Here is a 20,760-nt window from a genome sequence, read left to right on the forward strand (position 1 = left end):
TCCGTTACCGAGACCTGCCGGTTTCACCTCTACGATATCGCCAAGATCCGCCCTTTCCTCTCCACCCAAACGGCTACCTGTTACGGGCTCTCGTTATATCCCGGCTAGACTACTGTGTCAGCCTTCTCTCCGACCTCCCTTCCTCCTCTCTCGCCCCGCTCCGGTCTATTCTTCACTCCGCTGCCCGGCTCATCTTCCCGCAGAGACGATCTGGGGATGTCACTCCCCTTCTTAAACAACTCCAGTGGTTGCCCATCGACCTCCGCTCCAAACAAAAACTCCTCACTCTAGGCTTCGAGGCTCTCCGTCACCTCGCCCCTTCCTACCTCTCCTCCCTTCTCTCTTTCTACCGCCCACCCCGCACGCTCCGCTCCTCCGCCGCCCACCTCCTCGCCGTCCCTCGGTCTCGCCCGTCCCGCCGTCGACCCCCGGGTCGCGTCCTCCCGCGGTCCCGGAACGCCCTCCCTCCTCACCTCCGCCAAACTGATTCTCTTCCCCTCTTCAAAACCCTACTTAAAACTCACCTCCTCCGAGAGGCCTTCCCAGACTGAGCTCCTCTTCTCCCTCTACTCCCTCTGCCATCCCCCCTTTACCTCTCCTCAGCTAAACCCTCTTTTTCCCCTTTTCCCTCTGCTCCTCCACCTCTCCCTTCCCCTCCCCACAGCACCGTACTCGTCCACTCGACTGTATATATTTTCGTTACCCTATTTATTTTGTTAATGAATTGTACATCGCCTCGATTCTATTTAGTTGCCATTGTTTTTACGAGATGTTCTTCCCCTCGACTCTATCGCCATCTTTCTCGTCTGTCCGTCTCCGCCGATTAGACCGTGAGCCCGTCAGACGGCAGGGACCGTCTCTATCTGTTGCCGACTTGTTCGTTCCAAGCGCTTAGTACAGTGCTCTGCACATAGTAAGCGCTCAATAAATACTATTGAATGAATGAATGAATAAAAAGGATTGACTGACTGACTAATCCTGGCTCTGCCACTTATCTGCTATGCCTGGCAAATAATAAGCCCTTAGCAGATACCCTAATGATTATTAGTGGTGTTATAATTACCAATAAGCAAGCAGTGATGATGACTCTGCTGTAACGGTATAGCTATCTATTGGACGGTCAGCCCTGCACAATCCTTATTAACTTGGGGAACGGAATGGCCTACTGGATAGAACATGGGCTTGGGAGGACCAGAAGGACCTGGATTCTAATCCTGGCTTCTCCACTTGTCTGCTGTGTGAGCTTGGGCAGGTCACTTAATCTCTCTGGGCCTCAGTTACCTCATCTTTAAAATGGTAATTAAGACTGTGAGCCTCATGTGGGATAAAATGGGTCTTAAGACTGTGAGACCCAAGTGGGACAGGGACTCTATTCAACATGATTAGTTTGTATCTACCCCAGCATTTAGAACAGTGCTTGACATATGGGAAATGCTTAACAACTACCATCGTCATCAACTAGCGTGTGTCCCCTCCCTTTCTTTCAGAGCCCAAGGTGCGGGATTACATCCTTCTGGTGGAGAAGACTGTCAAATCCACCCTCGGAGACCCCCGAAACAAGGTAGGAGAATGGGCTGACACAGTGCTCGAATCTCCTTAGCTAGAGTTGGACCAGGATTAGTAGAAAAGAGGATGGGAGGTTTCATTCTGTCCCTGGATATGGGCACACCCAAAGCCCACACCACCTGTGTAAAAGCAGCAAGACCTAGTGGGAAGAACACGGGCCTGACAGTCAGGGGACCTGGGTTCTAATCCCATCACTTACACTCGTCTTGCGCCAATCGCTTCACTTCTCTGGGCCTCAGTCCTCTTATCTGCATAATGGAGATTTAATATCTGTTCTCCCTCCTACTTAGACTGTGAGCCCTTTTTGGGACCTGATTATCTTGTATTTATCCGATAGCTTAGTACAGTGCTTGGCACAATGTAAGCACTTAATAAATGTTATCATTATCATTAGTGGTAATAGTGTTACCACACAGGGGCTCTCCAGAAATGTTGGAATAAACTTCCTCTTTACAGAGTCTTTCCACATCTTCATCTTTTCCAAAGGAGTGAGCTCTCCAGAGGTGACAAGTTCTTTAAAGCAAGCCCAGAAACCTCCCAGAAGGACATTTTGGGTCATTTAGTTTTATGAAAATCTAATATAAAGTTCATAGAATTTTATTTTAAATAATAGTTCATTTAAATAGCAATTTACAGTCTTAAAGGTCTGAAAATGCAAACCACCTTTCCTCACTTCTGATCATTTCCTTGCTATTCCCCACGCAATGCCCTTTCCCAAGCTCCGTGCCTGGCTCGGATGGGCCCCCAAACCATTCCACCTTCTTGCTTTCCCAAAACCATTCCTCACCAGAACATATTTTCACGGAAGTTTGGGATTCTTCTTTTAAAGGCATCACCCATTCCTTCTCTTGAAGTTAAAAACTCCATCTTTCGGTTCACCCAATTATTTGGCCATGATGTCCCCAAGGCTTTAAACCCTACCCCACCCCCACCCCCCATTGACCATTTGATGGCATCATCATCATTAATGGCATTTACTGAACCCTCACTGTGTGCAGAGCATTGTGCTAAGCACTTGAAAGCCAGAGGACCTGGCAGAGGTCTCTGTTTCCATTTCTTCCAAACCCTTCCTCAGATAAGGCTTATCAGTTTGGCCACCCCAACCTCCACATTTATGGCTTTTTCTCTTTGGTTGCTTCCCACCCATGGCCTACCACAGCACATTCTTCAGTTTCCCTTCTCCCACCCAGAAATGCAGTGGGCCTGGAACACTGGGATCTTGAGGGCAGGAAATGTGTCTGCCAACTCTCTTGTATTCTCCCAAGCGCTTAGTACAGTGCTCTGCTCATAGTGAGCACTCAATAAGAAGCAACATGTCCTAGGGGAAAGAACACAGGCCTGGAAGTCAGAGGAAGTGGGTTCTTATCCTGGCTCTGCCAATTCATGCTGTGTGACCTTGGGCAAGTCACTTAGCTTCTCTGTACCTCAGTTCTCCCGTCCTCCCTCCTACTTAGACTGTGAGCCCCATTTGGGACGGGGACTGCATCCAGCATAATTCACTTGTATCTACTCCAGCACTTTGAACAGTGTTTGACACACAGTACGTACTTACCAAATAGCATTAAAAAAAATAAATACCAAGGTTGATGATACAGAATCTATGACCCAGCCAAATGTTCATTAGCACAGTAATAATAATGGTAATTTTTAAGTGCTTATTATGTACCAAACACTGTACTAAGTGTTGGGGTGGACACAAGCCAATCAGGTTGGACACAGTCCTTATCCCACTTAGGGCTCACGGTCTTAGGCTCCATTTTCCAGATGAGGGAATTGAGGACCAGAGAAGTGAAATGACTTCCCTGATTTCACCCAGCAGACAAGTGGCAGAGCCAGGATAAGAACCCAGGTCCTTCTGATTCCCAGGTCCGTACTTTATCCACTAGGTCACACTGCTTCTCAGTGTTTCCATAATGTAGAGGCATCTTGAAGGAATACACGGCATAGAGACGGCTGAATTGTCAGAAGGGGCAGGTCTAGAATCAAGATAACCACGCAGGCCTTCAGAACCCACTAGCTACAATTCATCTGGGGGGGGGGGGGCAACTGTTTTTGCCCCCTGGACTATAAGCTCATTATGGGCAGGTAACATGTCTGCTAATTCTCTTGTATTGTACTCTCCCAAGCGCTTAGTACAGAAAGAAACTTTCACAGTGCTCTCGGTTCTTCTGTGTCGCATGTTATCCCTCAAATTGGCAAAGAATGTGGCTCTATAGAGTTAGGAAGTGTTCCGATGACAGAGTATTTCTGTTTGGGTGGAACGTGATGAGACGTCATGAGAGCCGATCTGTAGCATGTCTTTCGACGTTGGTCCAGGAGCCACTCTAGAGTTCAGAGTTTAAGATGGGGAGAATGGCGCCTTTCGGATATGGAGGAGGAGATAGTTTCTCCCATTAGCGATCAGGAAGTACACCTCTTTACATTTTAACTCAAACGTGTCATTCACAACGATGCGTTATCCATTCGGGTTCAGTAATAATTTCTGCAGTAAATGATTTGAGTATTTTATAACTTTGGGAATTTATTTGGCATCACTGAAGATCGCACCCTCGGTGGTATTCACAGAGATAGTTCAACAAAATAAGGAATTTCAGGGTACTAAAGCCGAATATCATGCTTTTAGTTCACTGGGTTTCCAACTGATGAGAGAAGGAAGAGATATTTGTCTGTCACGAAGTTTTCCAGAAGGGACCAGTTGAAGAGTGGCAGGGAAAGTTTTCTAATGACAAGTTCAAAGGAAGACATAAAACAATAACTTAGTCCCTATAAATCTGGGCAAAATTTAGTAAAATGTATTTTAATTGAAGTTCCAACTTTTCACTCCCATGGATTCTCGATTTAATTTCTGCAAGACTAAGTTTTTTGCCAATGAATTCCACTCAGCTCATTAAATTAGAATGAGATGTGCTTGGTAAAGTACCTAACACTGACACCGGCAACTGTCTTAAAAGCCCCTTAGAGAGCAAGCCTCTCATGGGGCAGGAATTATGCATGGGGTTACCTTATCGTATCTAGCCCAGTGCTAAGCACAAGTGCTTGGTCACAATTAAATACTTAACAAACGCCGCAGTTATTAGGAATTAAACCAATCCCAGTACAGCGCCCAGTACAGCACTCTGCACATATAAGCTCTAGACCCTAAGCTTGTAGAGGAAGGGAATGTGTCTGTTTATATATTGTACTCTCCCACAGTCGCTCAATAAATACTATAGAATGAATAAATGAATGCTCTTCGCACAGTAAGCGCTCCATAAATGCCAGGGATTGATTCACTGATTGAATTTATATCAGTTTGGGCCATTCCAGGGTTGGTTCATATCACCACTTGGGGTCAAAAGGAAGTAGAAAGAGAGGGTTAAATGTGAATCAAATGAAAGTTCACGTGGGCTGAATTTCTTTTTGGGCACGTTAGCCGATGGCCCCGAGGAGGGGAGGGGCAGGTCCGGGTGGACTGCGGCCTTCCGACAGCCGCGGCGCTCGCTCCCTATCCTGTCTGTGCTCCCTCCCCTGCAGGTGAGGCTCAACACCCTCCTCCTCATCAAGAGCATGTGTAAGCTGGGCTTCCTGGAGGCCAGCGAGGGCTGGCCGCTGCTCGATTACATCTTCGCCCAGTACGTGCTGAGCAGCGCCCGCCTGGTATGGACGGTTCCTTCACCCGCCTCTGCCACCCGGGTCAGGGGTGGACCAGGGAGGTGGGGCTGGCACCCACCGGAGGGAGGGGGAGAGTCGATCTCGACAGCAAAATCAACTCCCACAACACAAAGAATCTCACCGCAGAAATCGCCGTGGGCCTCTTCTGGTCCCCCGGGAGAGCGGGAGTCGTGATGGGGTTGAGATGTATTGTGCTTTGGAGAGTACAATATAACAGGGTAGGTAGATACAGTCCCTGCCCACAGTGAGCTTAAGCTTTGAAGATGGAGAGAAGATGCTAGTCTGTCGGACGCGGACCGGGACAGTGTTCCAAGAAAGGAGGGCGTGAACAAGTGATCCACCATGAGACAAGACGGAGGCATCGGGAGTAGGTTGGCATTAGAGGAGCGAAGTGTGCAGGTTGGGCTGGAAGTAGAGCAGCGAGGTGAGGGAGGAGGAGGAGAACTGATTGAGCATTTTTAAGCCGATGGTAAGGAGTTTCTGTCTGATGCAGAGGTGGACGGGCAACCACTGGAGGTTCTCGAGGGGTGGCGAGATGTGGACTTGAATGCTTTGCTTCCTGAGAGCCTACGGTGTGTAGGGAGGGAGGCACGGAGGCCTATTAATCAGCCAATCAGTGGTGTTTATTGGACTCTGTGTGCCGAGCAATATATTAAGTGTTTGGGAGAGTACAATGCAACGGAGTTAGTGCAACCGAGTTAGTAGACATGTTTCCTGCCCACGGCAAGATTACAATCTAGATAGGGAGACAGACATTGATATAAATTCAGCAGCTGTGGGGCCTAGTAGCAAGAGCCCGGGCTTGGGAGTCAGAGGACGTGGGTTCTAATCCCAGCTCCACCACTTGTCAGCTGTGTGGCCTTGGATAAGTCACTTCATTTCTCTGGACCTCAGTTACCTCATCTGGATAAAGACTGTGAGCCCCACGTGGGACAACCCGATTACCTTGTATCTACCCCAGCGCTTAGAACAGTGCTTGGCATATAGCAAGTGCTTAACAAATACCATTATTATTATTATAAATAAATAATAGTTGTAAAAGGACAGACCTGGGAGTCAGGAGACTTGGATTCCAATTCCGGCTCTGCCTCGTGCCCGATGTGCGACCTCGGTAAATCACTTCGCTTCCCTTTGCTTCAGTTTCCTCATCTGTAAAATGAAGTTAAAATTCCTTTAGATTGGGTATCTTGTACCCACCCTAGCATTTAGCACAGTTCTCAGCACACAGTAATGACAATACCATCGTTATCATTTCTCTATTAGAGCATTGTTCCAGACCCTTGGGAACATGTGCAATCAGAGTAAAAGAACTGGTCCTTGCCCTCGAGGAGCTTGTTCTGAAATGAAGAAGGCAGGCAAATGCTAATATACAGAGGGAGCAGCTGTGGGCAAGAAACACGTCCGGAAAGAGCCTGGGCTTCGGAGTCAGAGGTCATGGGTTCGACTCCCGGCTCTGCCACTTGTCAGCCGTGTGACTGTGGGTGAGTCACTTCACTTCTCTGTGCCTCAGTTCCCTCATCTGTAAAATGGGGATTAACTGTGAGCCTCACGTGGGACGACCTGATCACCCTGTATCTCCCCCAGCGCTTAGAACAGTGCTCTGCACATAGTAAGCGCTTAACAAATACCAACATTATTATCATTACTAACTCTGTTGTATTTTCCCAAGTGCTTAGTACAGTTCTCTGCACAGAGTAAGCACTCAATAAATATCACTCTTTGATAGGGGAAAAATAGTGTGGAGAAGCAGTGTGGCCTAGTGGATGGTCAGAAGGACCTGGATTCTAATGTCGGCTCCACCGCGTGTCTACTCTGTGACCTTGGGCAAGTCGCATCACTTCTCTGGTCCTCAGTTCACTCATCTGTAAACTGAGGATTAAGAGTGTGAGTCCCATGTAAGACAGGGACTGTGTCCAATCTGATTGGCTTGTGTCTACCTCAGTGCTTAGTACAGTGCCTGGCATAGAGTCAGCGCTTAACAGATATCATTTAAAAGAACCTGAGCCCGTTGTTGGGCAGGAATTGTCTCTGTTGCCGAATTGTACATACCAAGCGCTTAGTATAGTGCTCTGCACGCAGTAAGCATTCAATAAATACGATGGAATGAATGAATGAATAATTACAAAAGCATGGAATAATGAATAACTACATGGAGTCCCAAAATCCACATATATGCAAGTTCTAGGGGTGGTTAATGGCCTGATGGGACCAGGAGTGGTGGAAATTAGTCAGGCAGTGCGTCAAGCGATTAGTACGGTGCTAGGCACACAGGAAGTGCTCAATAAATGCCACTGATTGATAGATTGGTCCTGGAGGAAGTGTCGGGGATGAAAGCTTTGAAAATGGGGAGGGATGCAGTCTGGGGGCTCTGAAGAGGTAGGGATCCCACTCGGAGAAGGGTGGGAGCGATGAGTCCGTGTGGAAGGAGGCAAGAGCAAAACACCAGAGTAAGAAGGTGAGCTAGAGATGAGAGAAGAATGCGAGCCAGGCCATAGCAGCTGAGGAGAATGGACACGTGAGATGGGGAGAGTTGGTGGAGAGAGACTGTAAGTGTACTGTGGGCAGGGAATGTGTCTGTAGTGTAGAGCGATGCTCTGTATTCTCCCAACTACTTAGTACAGTGCTCTGCACACAGTAAGTGTTCAATAAACATGATCGATCGATTGTTTGACTGGAGAGCCGCGGAACGCCAGCCCCAGGAGGAGGAGGAGGAGGCCTGACCTGGTGGTCTCACTCCGGCCCTGACGCACAAGGTCTCTCAGCAGAAGGCGCCCAAAGCAGTCCCCGCAGAGGAAGCCCAGGGGGAGACAGCGGTTCTTGAGGCGAGTCTCGAGGTCCTGCAGACTCTCAACCCGCTGGTCGGGGCTCTGCCTCAGGTGAGTTTGCCGTGCTCCTTTTCCTCTGGCCCTTCCCGACGTTCCCCTTCCTCACGGGATTCTGGCAGCTCCCGGAGCCCCAAGTGTGGTCCATCCGGAGAGCCAGGACTCCTGCTCCCGCTCCAGTTTCCACACTGCTTTGTACGCCCGAATCTTCGCAACCACCAACTCTCCTGTTCAGCTCCTGGACACCCCATACGGTCGGTCGATCGATTGATCAATTGATGGTGTGGGGGGGGGTGCTTACTACATGCAGAGCACGGCTATGCTCAGTGCTTGGGAGAGTACCATACCGTCATCGATGGTATTTATTGAGCGTTTACTACTTGCAGAGCCCTTGGGAGAAGATGCCCTCCATCCTCATATCCGACAGACGACTCTCCCCCCCTTCAAAGTCTTATTGAAGGCCCATCTCCTCCAAGAGGCCTTCCCAGACCAAGTCCTCCTTTCCTCTTCTCCCACTCCCTCATGCATTGCCCTGATTTGCTCCCTTTGTTCTTCCCCCTCCCAGCCCCACAGCACTTATGTATATATCTGTAATTTATTTGTATTTCTGTCTTCCTCTGTAGACTGTAAGCTCGTTGTGGGCAGGGAATGTACCTATTATATTGTACTCTCCCAAGCGCTTAGTACAGTGTTCTGCACACAGAAAGCGCTCAATTAAGACGACTGACTGGCAATACAACAGAGTCGGTAGACTTGTTCGCTGTCCTCAGGGAGCTTACAATCTAGATCACAGAGCAGGTAGACGCGTTCCCTGTTCCAAAGAGCTTACGGCCTAGGGGGGAGACAGATTTGGAATTCTATTTCAGATGGGGGAAGGAGCAGGATGAGAAGGCTTAGGGACCCGCTGAATGGCTCCGAAAGAACAGAAGACAAAAGAAACCCCGTTACTGGATCAGCCACGGGTCTGACCAGCTCAGGGTTCTGTCTCCGATAGTGGGACTGTGGATTGGGCACGGGCCTGGCAGTCAGTGGGACCTGGGTCCACACAGCGGATCTGGAGCAAGTCACTTCACTTCTCTGTGACTCAGTGACCTCATCTGTAAAATGGGCATTTAAGACTGTTAGCCCCATGTGGGACAGAGACTGTGTCCAACCTGATTAGTGCTTAGAAAGTGCTAGACACGAAGTAAGCACTTAAATACCATCATTACTATTATTATCATTTCAAAAACTGTCTCAAAATTAGACTAATTAAAATCCCTAAAAAAAAAAAATTAAAGCCTGCTATGGCAGTAATAAAAATGCATTCTTTGCTGTTGGTGTGTACTGCCAAAAATCCTTACCCTGCTCTACACACAGTAGGTGGTTCTAGTCAGCATGGGGTAGTGGATAGAGCATGGGCCTGGGAGTCAGGGGTTCTAATCCCGGCTCCACCACTTGTCCACTGTGTGACCTCGGGCAAGTCACTTAACTTCTCTGTGCCTCAGTTATCTCATCTGTAAAATGGGGATTGACTGTGAGCCCCATGTGGTACGTGGACTGTGTCCAACCTGATTACCTTGTAACTACCCCACTGCTTAGAACAGTGCTTGGCACCTAGTAAGCGCTTAACAAATACAATCATTTTCTTCTTATTATTAGTCACAGATTTCTCACCAGCCTACTGTGCGACCTTGAACAAGCCATCACCGCTCTGGACCACCATTTCCTCCTCTGATAGAGGTGAAGGCTGTGTGGGTTAGAGATGGTCCAATTGGATAATTTCACATTTATCTTAGTGCTTAGCACATAGCTTTTAACAGATGCCATAATAATGACCATCATTACTATTACAAGGTTCTGCATAGTTACCCAGGACAGAGACTCAGTAATCACTCATATTGACTGAATGATTGCAAAGTTCCACTGGTTTCCACACTGCTTCGCACGCCCGAATCTTCACGACCACCAACTGTCTTGTATTCTACTTTCCTCAGAGCTTAGTACAGTGCTGAGAACAAAGTGAGCACTAAAAAGATACCATTGATTGATTGATTTCGGTTTCAGTGGCAGGGTGCCAAACAGATGGAAATCGGCGGTATTTATTGAACGCTTAGTGTGTGCAGAGCACTGTTCTAAATGCTCGGGAGAGTACTATAGAGCAGAGCTAGTGGACGCAGTCCCCGGCCTCTGTTCCAGAATTGCCTGTGATGATGGAGATGAATGTTTAAGCTCCTTGTGGGCGGAGAACATTTCTCCCAATTCTGTTACGTCGTACTCTCCCAAGGGCTCAGCAAAGTGCTCTGCACCCAGTAAGGGCTCAATAAATGCTGTTGATTTTTTTTAATGGTATTTGTTAAGTGCTTACTCCGTGCCAGGCACCGTACTAATGACTGGGGTAGATTAGGTTGGACACAATTCCGGCCCCACATAAGGGCTCACAGTCTTAATTGATTGCAATGAAGAAGCTTGGAGAGTCTCACGATGGAGAACCTGATTTTATTTTATACCCAGGCGTGGGGAAAGAAAGCTCAAAACTGTTGCTGAGGAAAGACAGACTCCATCACAAGCATCCTGGGAAAGGGGGGGAAGGGGAGGGGCTGCGTTGCCTCGGCAAACAACCAGGCCCCAACTTACAGAGAGTGGGGTCTGGCTGCTTGAACCCCAAAGGTTCCCCTGGTGGGACCTCTTTGGGAAGTCAAGGCAGCAGTTTCAGTGAAGCCCCAGGGTGAGATTGAGGCGAAGGAGGGTCTTAGGTTCTGGAGACTCCGCCAAGTGCCCAAGCACCCTTCTCCCCGATGCCCTCGTCCTCTCTAAGTCCCTGCCCCCCAGGAAAGCCTGTGGAGCCTGCATCTGGGGCGGAGCTGGTTCTGAAAAAGAGACAGAAAGGTAACAGAGAGACCCAGAGAGGCAGTGGCCTAACATTGAGGGTCAGAGAGCTTCTGGATCTCTTTCTCCTTTCTTTTGCAGATTCTGTGGCCACGGCTGTTGATCTTTGTGGTGCCGGCGGAGTACACGGGGGTTTTGGCCCCCACCTGCAAAATCCTCAGGCTTCTGGTTGCAGCGAAGAAGGAGGAGGAGCCCCAGAAGCCCGAGACGTCCTCGGCCCTTGCCAGCCACGGTGCACCAGGTGGGAAGAGGGAATTCGGGTTTCTTCTCCCCTCTCTATGCTGTAAACTCGTTGCGAGCGGGGAATATGTCGACCAGCTCTGTTATATTGGATTCTCCCAAGAGCGTGGTACGTTGCTCTGCCCACGGTAAGCATTCGGTAACTCATCTGCCATGTGACCTTGGGTAAGTCACGTCACTTTTTTGTGCCCCAGTTCCCTCATCTGCGAAACAGTATTCAAGACACACGACTCCCGCCGTCCGAGGACTCTGATGGCCATCCAGGGGCCTGGGGGTCAAAGGGACACTCCCACCGGGCCACCGAATTTAAGGCTCTCTCATTACGCTCTCCTTGCTAACTTGCTCGCTTCTCCTTGTACGGTCTCCCCTCCTCCTACCCGTGCCTCGTTCTCACCTCTCCTTCCTGAGACCCCTGCATGCCCCCTCCCCCACTGTATATGGGCCCTCCTCCCTTCCCTTTCTTTCATCCCCTCCCTCCCCTTACACCTCTACTGACAGCCTCCCTCCCCAACTTCAAAGCCCCTTCCAAAACCACCTCCTCCTAAATCCTATTTTTCAAATGGGGTGGGTTAAGCGGTTAGTATGATCCAGACACTGTACTAAGCACTGGGATAGATACAAGCTAATCAGGTGGGACACGATCCATGTCCCACATGGGGCTCACAGTCTTAGTCCCCGTTTTATAGGTGAGGAAACTGAGGCACAGAGAAGTGACTTGCCCAAGGTCACACAGCAAAGTAGCAAAGCCGGGATTAGAACTCAGATCCTTCGGACTCCCTGTTCTCTATCCATGAGGCCACACTGCCTCTCTAACTCTAACCTGGCTTATTCCCCCATTCACCCCCTAGTAACCCCTGAGCACTTGTGTGTCTCTAAGCATAAATTGATTTAGAATGGAATTGCCTTGTTTTCCTTGTCATGTGTATATATGTCTTTAATCCCGTGCATTGCAGGTTTAAAATCTGTGTCTGCTTGCCTCCCCCATGACAATATGATCTCCTCAACAGCAAGGATTGACTTGTACTCTTACTGTTTACGCCCAAGCACCCACGACAGTGTTCTGCACACAGTGGCATCCGGTACAGCAACCTGCACAGTGCAGGCACAACAAACAATAATGATACTACTATTGATAATAACAATAACAATAATGGCATCTGTTAAGTGTTTACTATGTGCCAAGCATAGTAACAGGAATCGAATCCCCATTTTACAGATGAATAAACTGAGGCACAGAGAAGGGAAGTGACTTGCAGGATCACACAGAGGGCAAGTGGCAGAACCAGAATTAGAATCCGGGGTCTCAAACTCCCAGGCCTGTGCTCCTTCTATTAGGCGAGGCCGCTGCCCGGGGGCACGCAAAACGGCGCCCTGCTCAAAGCGAGTGCCCACTACAGCACTCCGCGCACAATCAACGATGATAAAGATGATTCCTGGAAAGATGGCGTGTCTCTGACCTTGCCCGGACACATTCCGGTGGCAAAGTCACCAGGATTATCCCGGTCCATCTGACTCTAACATCCCGTTTCTCTTTCCAGGCCAACTCCCATCCCCTCACCAGCTACTGGCCAGACTTCTGGTGAGTGACTGTGGGATTCAAAGGGGGGGGAGGGTGGACGGTAGTTCCAAGCCGACAACTGTGGCCGACGGAAAGGGCAGCCAGCGGCCAGGGGGAGGCTTCCCTCACAGTTGGAGGCAGTGGCTGATGGAAAGGTTGGGCCCATGACTGAAGGCAATGGCAGATGGGAAGACGGCCCTCACAGGTGGACGTGAGGCTCTGAGTGGACCGAGGGAGTTTGGCTCGCTCTGGCCATGCAAGGAGGGGGGGGCGGAGTGGATGAGGGATGATTTGAATTCTGATGAGCAGGCGACCATCCCCGCCGTGATGGGAGAGTCTCCCTGTTCTCAGAGTAATCTCATTAATAGAAGGGCAAAGAGGGAGCTTTTTCCTTATGCCCCCAGGGACCAGCCCCACAGGACTTTTGTTCAGGGAGAAGGTGCGGGAGGAGCAGTTGGCTTGACCACAGGGACCCGCGGCCGCCTCCTCCGCCCCCCTGCTTCGGTCCCCTTGGCCGGCAGACGGAACGGAGCTCTGAGACATCCTTCTGTCTGCAGCTCGGCAGCCCGCACGGGCCTCAGAAAGGAGCACGGCCAGCCTTCCCCCCACACTGCCTTTCAAAAAAAAAACGGTATCTGTTAGGCACTTACTATGTGCCAGGCACCGAACTGAGTGCTGGGGTAGATGCGGGCTAATCGGATTGGACACCGTCCATGTCCCACATGGGGCTCATGGTCTTAATCCCCATTTTACAGATGAAATAACTGAGGTACAGAGAAGCGAAGTCAATTTCTTCCAACCCATAAAGTGTCTGTAGTTGCAGTGTCTGGCAGGAAATTGTCTCTATTAATTAGCAGCATTTCTAGCATCCGTTTAGTGCTGATTCAGTGCTAGCCCCGGCGAAGCTAGGAGGACTTTGGTTCGGATCCAGTCTCTGACCCTCAGAGGACCCACAGTCCCAAAGGAGAGGAGGGAGAGAGGCCAAGTCAGGCGATAAACACCTAAGGATAAAATGATGTCATCCCAACATCCACCTTATCACTTTTGTGCCCACTTGTGTATCTATCAGTCTGCATACTCTATCCAGTCGCTGTTACCCAATTATTCCCCAATCCATCTTTCTTTCCTCTGGTTATTCCAGGATTTTTTTTAAAAATGGTACTTATTAAGGGCTTACTCTGTTTCAGGTATTGTACTAAGAGCTGGGTTAAATCAACCAAACAATCAGTCAATCAGTTCTATTTATTGAACACTTACCGTGTGGTAGATACGAGCTAATCCAAGTGGACACGGTCCATGTCCCACATGGGGCTCACAGTCTTAGCCCCCATTTTAGATGAGGTAACTGAGTCGTGGAAAAATGAAGCGACTTTCCCAAGGACCCACGGCGGACAAGTGACGGAGCCAGAATTAGAACCCAGGTCCTTCTGACTCCAGGACCGTACTCTATCCGCTAGGGCATGCTGCTTCTTTTCTTTCTCTTTCTCCACCCTCCCACTGATTGTCAATGAATGTGTACCTGCCTTTCTCTCCCCCATTAGATGGTCAGCACCAGATAGTCAGATAGTCTATCATTCTCTCCTAAGTGCTGAGAACATCCCTCTAGCCCCAGGGTGGCCCAGTAAAGTGGCCCGCCCGGAAGGTGCTCAGTAAGTACCACTGATGAAGCCACGGAAGAAACGCAAACTGCCTGTCAACAGAAGGTTGGGCTAGGTAGCAGGTCAGATGGCTACTAGCAGGGAGGTGGGTGGGGGGCATCGGACGAGAGAGCGGCGGCCGTCTTTTCTGCCGCCTCAGGTCACGTCGGTCCTGGCCAGCGAGGGAGAAGAGCGAGGGACGGAAGCTCTGTGGCTCCTGCGGGCCATCCCCCACCTCATCCACCTGGACCTGGTGAAGCCTTGGACCACCAGCTTTCTGGTGCCGCCCCTTCCTTCTGCAGGTACCGAGAGATGGGGGGGGGCGGTTGGGGGGAAAAGGGAGGGGGGAAAGACCCCCGTGGGACCCCCAGTCACCACAGTCAAGGGCCACAGCGAGACCCGCTGGTCCTGGAGCTGCCGGGACCTGTTTGGCCAGCCCCCTGCAGCGGTGGGCTTCATCCTACCCGTGTGGGCTGGAGTTTCACTGCCCTGGGAGGGCCGACCGTCCTCACTTTTATACAAGGTTGATTTCCCCCACCCCAGCAGGCAGGGCTGTAGGCCCACCGCCTCCCATGTTAGGTGTTGGGGGCTGGACGGGTCGGGAATTCGCCCCACTTTCAACCCCACAACACTTACAGACGTAAGCAGCGTGGCCTAGTGGATAGAGTTCGGGCCTGGGAATCAGAAGGAAATAGGTCTAATCCCAGCTCCGTCACGTGTCTGCTGTGTGATCTTGGGCGAGTCACTTCACTGCTCTGTGCCTCAGTTACTTCTTCTGTAAAATGGGGATTGAGACTGTGAGCCCCACCTGGAACAGGGACTATGTCCAACCCAATTTGCTTGTATCCACCCCAGCGACTGTAATCCCGTCAAACGGCAGGGACCGTCTCTATCTGTTGCCGACTTGTTCATTCCAAGCGCTTAGTACAGTGCTCTGCGCATAGTAAGCCCTCAATAAAATACTATTGAATGAATAGTGCCTGGCACTTAGTAAGCACTTAACAAACATGGCTCAGTGGAAAGAGCACGGGCTCTGGAGTCAGGGTTCATGAGTTCGAATCCCAGCTCTGCCACTCGGCAGCTGTGTGACTGTGGGCAAGTCACTTAACTTCTCTGTGCCTCAGTTCCCTCATCTGTAAAATGGGGATTAAGACTGTGAGCCCCACGTGGGACAACCTGATTCCCCTATGTCTACCCCAGCGCTTAGAACAGTGCTCGGCACATAGTAAGCGCTTAACAAATACCAACATTATTATTATTATTATTAAACAACAGAATTACTATTATTATTATTATTTAATTCATTCAATCGTATTTATTGAGCACTTACTCTGTGCAGAGCACCTAGAATGTACAATTCGGCAACAGGTAGAGACAATCCCTGCCCAATAACGGGCTCACAGTCTAAACACTTCTCAGTGCCTCAGTTCCCTCATCTGTAAAATGGGGATTAAGACCGTGAGTCCGACGTGGGACAGGGACTGTCTAACTTGATTTGTTTGTACCCATCCCAGCACTTAGTGCAGTGCCTGACATGTAATAATAATATAATAATAGCATTTGTTAAGTGCTTACTATGTGCAAAGCACTGTTCTAAGCCTCGGGAAGAAACAAGATGATCAGGTTGTCCCACGTGGGGCTCACAGTCTTAATCCCCATTTTACAGATGAAGGAACTGAGGCACAGTGAAGTGACTTGCCCAAAGTCACACAGCGGACAAGTAGCAGAGCCGGGATTTAGAACCCACGACCTCTGGCTCCAAAGCCCGTGCTCTTTCCACTGAGCCATGCTGCTTCTATAGTAAGCACTTAACAAATGTCACTATTATCATCATCAATATTATTACTATATTATTGCATATCTTTAAATCATATATTCTAAATAATTTATATCGATGTCTGTCTCCCCACAGACTGTCAACTTGTCATGGGCAGGGAGAATATGCTCACTAATTCTGTTGTACTGTACTCTCCCAGGTGCTTAGTACAGTGCTCTGCATTGTAAGCACTCAGTAAATACCACTGAATGATTAATTGAGGAGAGGAGGGATAGGTGGGAAGAAGAAAAGGGCTAATTCCACTCGGGTGACATTATGGCCTGTGCTTTTAGGAAACAGCCAGGAAAGAGTGCAGTGGGAGACCTCGCTCCTTCAGGTAAGCCTGGCTTCCGGCTCCTGCGCGTAGGAATCAGTCAAATAGCGCCAGTCTTCCATTGGAAGACAAGACTGGAGGCAGTGAAGAAAAATCTTAGCCACACTCTGCATTAGCTATCGGAGCACAGCGAGACTTCAAAATATACTAAACTTTCATGCAAATCCAAAGCCTGGCTCTTGGCCACACAAACCCTTGGCATTCATCTCCTCTCCAGGGTCCATTTTCCGCTGGGTTCCTCTTCCGGCTCAGAATCTACAAAAGCTAGTTAGCTGTGCTTTTCTACTCTGTTTTTTCCCAAAGCTAGAAAGCCCCCATTCCCAGGATGAATGTCATCGGGAGGGACTCTCTGGCCCGTTCGCACGCTCTAGCCATGAAAACCCGGCAGCGTACCTTCTCTGTCCCCGGGCCACTTGGGATGAGCCTCGCTCTGAAGCCGATGGAGAAGAGGACGTGTCCTTGAATTGCTTCTGAAACAGGAGTGTTGGTCGGCACTGAGCCATCCGCACTCTCTGACTCAGTCTCCCTGTGCCCAGCAGCATAGATTGCAAGAAATAAATACATAAATGGAAGGGCAGCTAGTCATCTAAGAGAACTGGGACCTAATGAAAAGGTTTAGGGGTCACAGTTGGTCATTTCCAATAAATGAGCATTATGCTCTCTTAGCTCATGATCATTTCCAATAAATTTGCATCTCTTAGCTCATTCAACTAGGCTTTAAGCTTGTCATGGGCAGGGAACCTGTCTATTAACTCTGTTCTATTGAACTCTCCCAAGTGCACACAGGAAGCACTCAAAAAGTACAATCAACTGATTGTTTATCAGCTGAGACTGCATCACCTGTGCACCACCAATGCTGGTCTGGGTTTTGGAACTGTGCAATGGATTTCATTTTGAATCTGATTCTTATTAAACCAGTAAGCACCAGGCCCCATGTGTCCATGAAGCAGCATGGCCTAGTGTCTAGAGCATGGACCTGAGAGTCAGAGGACGTGGGTTCTAATCCCGGCTCAGCCACGTGTCTGCTGTGTGACCTAGAGCAAGTCACTTCACTTCTCCGGTCCTCAATTTCCTCATCGGTAAAATGGGGATTGAGACTGTGAGCTCCATGTGAGACAGGGACTGTGCACAACCTTATTAGCTTTAGGGGTTAGAACAGTGCTTTTTATGCAGTACGCGCTTAACAAATGCCACAGTTATTAACAAATAGCACAGTTATTATTATTATGAAGCTCATGGGTACCTCACACTGTTCCACAGTTTCTCACGGAGACCTTGAACGGCATCAACGACAACGGCTGGACAAGCCAGCTGAGTCTGGAGTTGAGACAACAGATGAACAGCTATGCCAGAACATCCGCCGAAGAGGTCGGTTCTCGGGGGGGGGGGGGGGGCGCGGCAGCAGCAAGCTAGCTGGTCTGGACTGGTCTTTACTGGTCTGGTCTTGGAGCAGGAGAGAGGCAGGCGATGGTGCTGCAGGCATTTGGGTAGGGGTCTATTAGTCATTCTAAATCGCTAAATGATTTATTCATTTTAATGTCTGTCTTCCCCTGTGGACCGTCAGCTCACTGGGGGCAGGGATCATGTCTACCAACTCTCCTAAGTGCTTAGTACAGGGCTCTGCGCACAGTAAGTGCTTCATAAATACCATTGATTGATTGGCCCCTGCCCACTGTATAAAGCGACGGACAAAGGGTGAAGAGAACCCCGCAGGGACTGAATTCTGCACTTTTCCGACCACAGACTGCTCATCCTCAGCTGACCTGCACCGCAGACTGTTCACCCCTCAGTGACCGGCACCTGCAGACCTCCCTGCACCCACACATGGTCCACCTCTATGTAGCCTTCCCACACAAACACAGACTCTCCATCTGAACCGAGAAGCACCAGGGCCTAGTGAAATGGGGAGGCCTGGAGCCATGAGTGATAATCCCAGATCTGTCCCTTGCCTACTGGGTGCCCTTGGACAAATCACTTCACTTCTCTGGGCCTCAGTGACCCTATCTGTCAAATGGGGATTCAATTCCCATTCTCCCTCCCGCTTAGACTGTGAGCCCCATGTGGGACAGGGACTCTGTCCTATCTGATCAGATTGTATCTCCCTCAGTCCTTGGCAAAGTGCTTGGCATATAGTAATCACTTAAATATTAATATTGTCGTCATCATTACCAACTCAAAGGGCTGTGACTTGACCCACCTTTGTGAATTGTCCAACTTGTTTTGAGATGTCAAAATCCACCACAACAACAAAAGATCATTGAATATTCATCGAATAATGCTGTCACACTATTGTAGTGATGGTGACGATGATTAGGGTACTCGTTAAGCACTTACCGTGTGTCAGGCACTGTTTTAAGTGCTGGGGTAGATACAGGTTCATCAGATCAGACACAGTTCCTGATCCACATGGGGATCACTGTTGAAACTGGAGGGGGAAATCCCCATTTTACAGACGAGGTAACTGAGGCACAGAGAAGTGAAGTGACTTGCCCAAGGTCGCACAGGCAAGCGTCAGAGCAGAATTAGAACGCAGGTCCTTCAGACTCCCAGACCCATGCTCTTTCCCCTAGGCCCTGCTGTTCCGCTTCAGTAATATCCATAACTTCTAAGTATCTTGAAGAAGGAATTGCCCCAGTGGAGAATTTGTCAGTAAATAATGACAGGAAGGGATCCAGAGACCCCATGGCTTGTCACTGACCCACAGAAGCAGGTTCCAAGATGCTCTCCCGGGAACAAGGGGACACCACAGGACCAGGGAGGCGAGAAGCGTTTCTGGTTCACCTCCGGGAAGCCGCTTGCATCAGGCCCCCGAGGGGCTTTCAGTCCTGCTGTGTGCTCACACCCAAAACCGTTTACCGGTTTCCCAACACCGATTCCTCAGCCCTTCCAGCTTCTCTGAGGGATCCCATAGACTGGGGTGGGCTGGGGTCTTTGGGGAGTACAGATCTCTAGCTCAGGACATGCCACATGTTTCCAGCAATTGGCACTGAAATAGCCCCTCTCCCTACACACACACACATACAACTCTGGCTCTGCCACTCGTTGGTTGTGTGTTCTTGAGCAAGTCACTTCACTTCTCTGTGCCTCAGTTCCCTCATCTGTAAAATGGGGATTAAGACTGGGAGCCCTACATGGGACAGGGACTGTGTCCACCCTGATTTGCTTGTGTCCATTCCAGTGCTTAGTTCAGTGCCCTGTGTATAGTCAGCACTTAACAATATACCATAATTATTGTTATTATTATTACACACACACCCCTCCCCGCCACCTTCCTGTAGAGGGCAGAGACCAGGAACAAACTGTTCTGATGCCATGGACCTAGACTAAGAGCATCTTCGAACTGGGTTGGATCTCAACCTGCCACCAACCTGGCACCAAAATCTTCCAAGAGAGATGGTTGTCTATTCCAGGTTTAAAGGGAGGATCTGTTCCACCGGGCAACGCAGCTCCCCTCTTCTCTTTCTCCAGAGATTCCTCTGGAAGGTCCTGGGCACCACCTTAGCCTGCTGCCAGGATGAGAACTTCATCGGGGCTCAGCTGAGAGACATCTTGAGATCGACCAACCGGCTGGGTGAGCCGAGGCAGGTCAGTCAGACGCCTCTTGCCCAGGGTCGCTGTGAGCGGTAAGTCCGGCCAGGGCCCTGCACCCAACGAGGCCCATTGTGGGCAGGGAATCTGTTGATTGTTGGATTGTACTCTCCCAAGCGCTTAGTAGCACGGTAAGCGTGCAATAAACACGACTGACTGACTCACTGACTGATATCCTTTCCCCCTTGGCCACTGCGGCCCCCATTTCCTCACCTACTCCTAATTTCCCTTCCGGGGCCCCCACTCCTACATCTCTATTCAGCACCCCCTCAACCCAGGCTTTCAGTGTGAGGAGAAAAGAATGGGGGTCCCATCCCTCTCCATCCACCCGCCGTCCCAAACGGAGCCCACAGGCCTCAGGTCAGACCCCGAACCCTAGACGTTTCTGCACGCAGGGGATGAGCTGTATTCTGGGGCACTGCGCCGCCAGCCATCTGGATATCGTGTTAAAGGCCCTGAAGTCATATGAAGAAGGGGAGACATCCTTCGTTAGCCGCTGTAAGGTAAAGCCAGACCTCCTACCCTGGAGGAGATGGTTTCCCTCTCCCTCAGAGAGAGATGTGGAGAAAGAGAGGGAAGGAATGGTGGGGAGAGTGGGAGAGGAGGGAAGTGAGAGAAGGGAATGGCGAGCAGGGTAGGGAGAGGAGGGAAATGAGAAAATACTAGCAATGTTAATGATG

At 49.8% G+C, this 20,760-nt stretch overlaps 1 protein-coding gene across 3 annotated transcripts in view; it reads left to right on the plus strand.

Moving 5' to 3' along the window:
• MROH2B (maestro heat like repeat family member 2B) overlaps positions 1-20,760 on the plus strand; it is a 74,404-nt gene that overhangs the window by 24,546 nt on the left and 29,098 nt on the right. For 2 of the 3 annotated variants that reach the window (XM_029058973.2, XM_039911529.1), the window contains 10 exons: positions 1,488-1,561; positions 5,080-5,202; positions 7,983-8,093; positions 10,989-11,148; positions 12,686-12,726; positions 14,503-14,644; positions 16,452-16,495; positions 17,753-17,860; positions 19,961-20,077; positions 20,476-20,583. In XM_029058973.2, coding sequence (XP_028914806.1) covers positions 1,488-1,561; positions 5,080-5,202; positions 7,983-8,093; positions 10,989-11,148; positions 12,686-12,726; positions 14,503-14,644; positions 16,452-16,495; positions 17,753-17,860; positions 19,961-20,077; positions 20,476-20,583 — 1,028 coding nt within the window. The remainder of the gene's footprint in view (positions 1-1,487; positions 1,562-5,079; positions 5,203-7,982; positions 8,094-10,988; positions 11,149-12,685; positions 12,727-14,502; positions 14,645-16,451; positions 16,496-17,752; positions 17,861-19,960; positions 20,078-20,475; positions 20,584-20,760) is intronic. The other variant, XM_039911528.1, reaches the window with a different exon arrangement.

This window comes from Ornithorhynchus anatinus, chromosome 3 (genome assembly GCF_004115215.2).
Source record: "Ornithorhynchus anatinus isolate Pmale09 chromosome 3, mOrnAna1.pri.v4, whole genome shotgun sequence".
NCBI classification, from domain to species: domain Eukaryota; kingdom Metazoa; phylum Chordata; class Mammalia; order Monotremata; family Ornithorhynchidae; genus Ornithorhynchus; species Ornithorhynchus anatinus.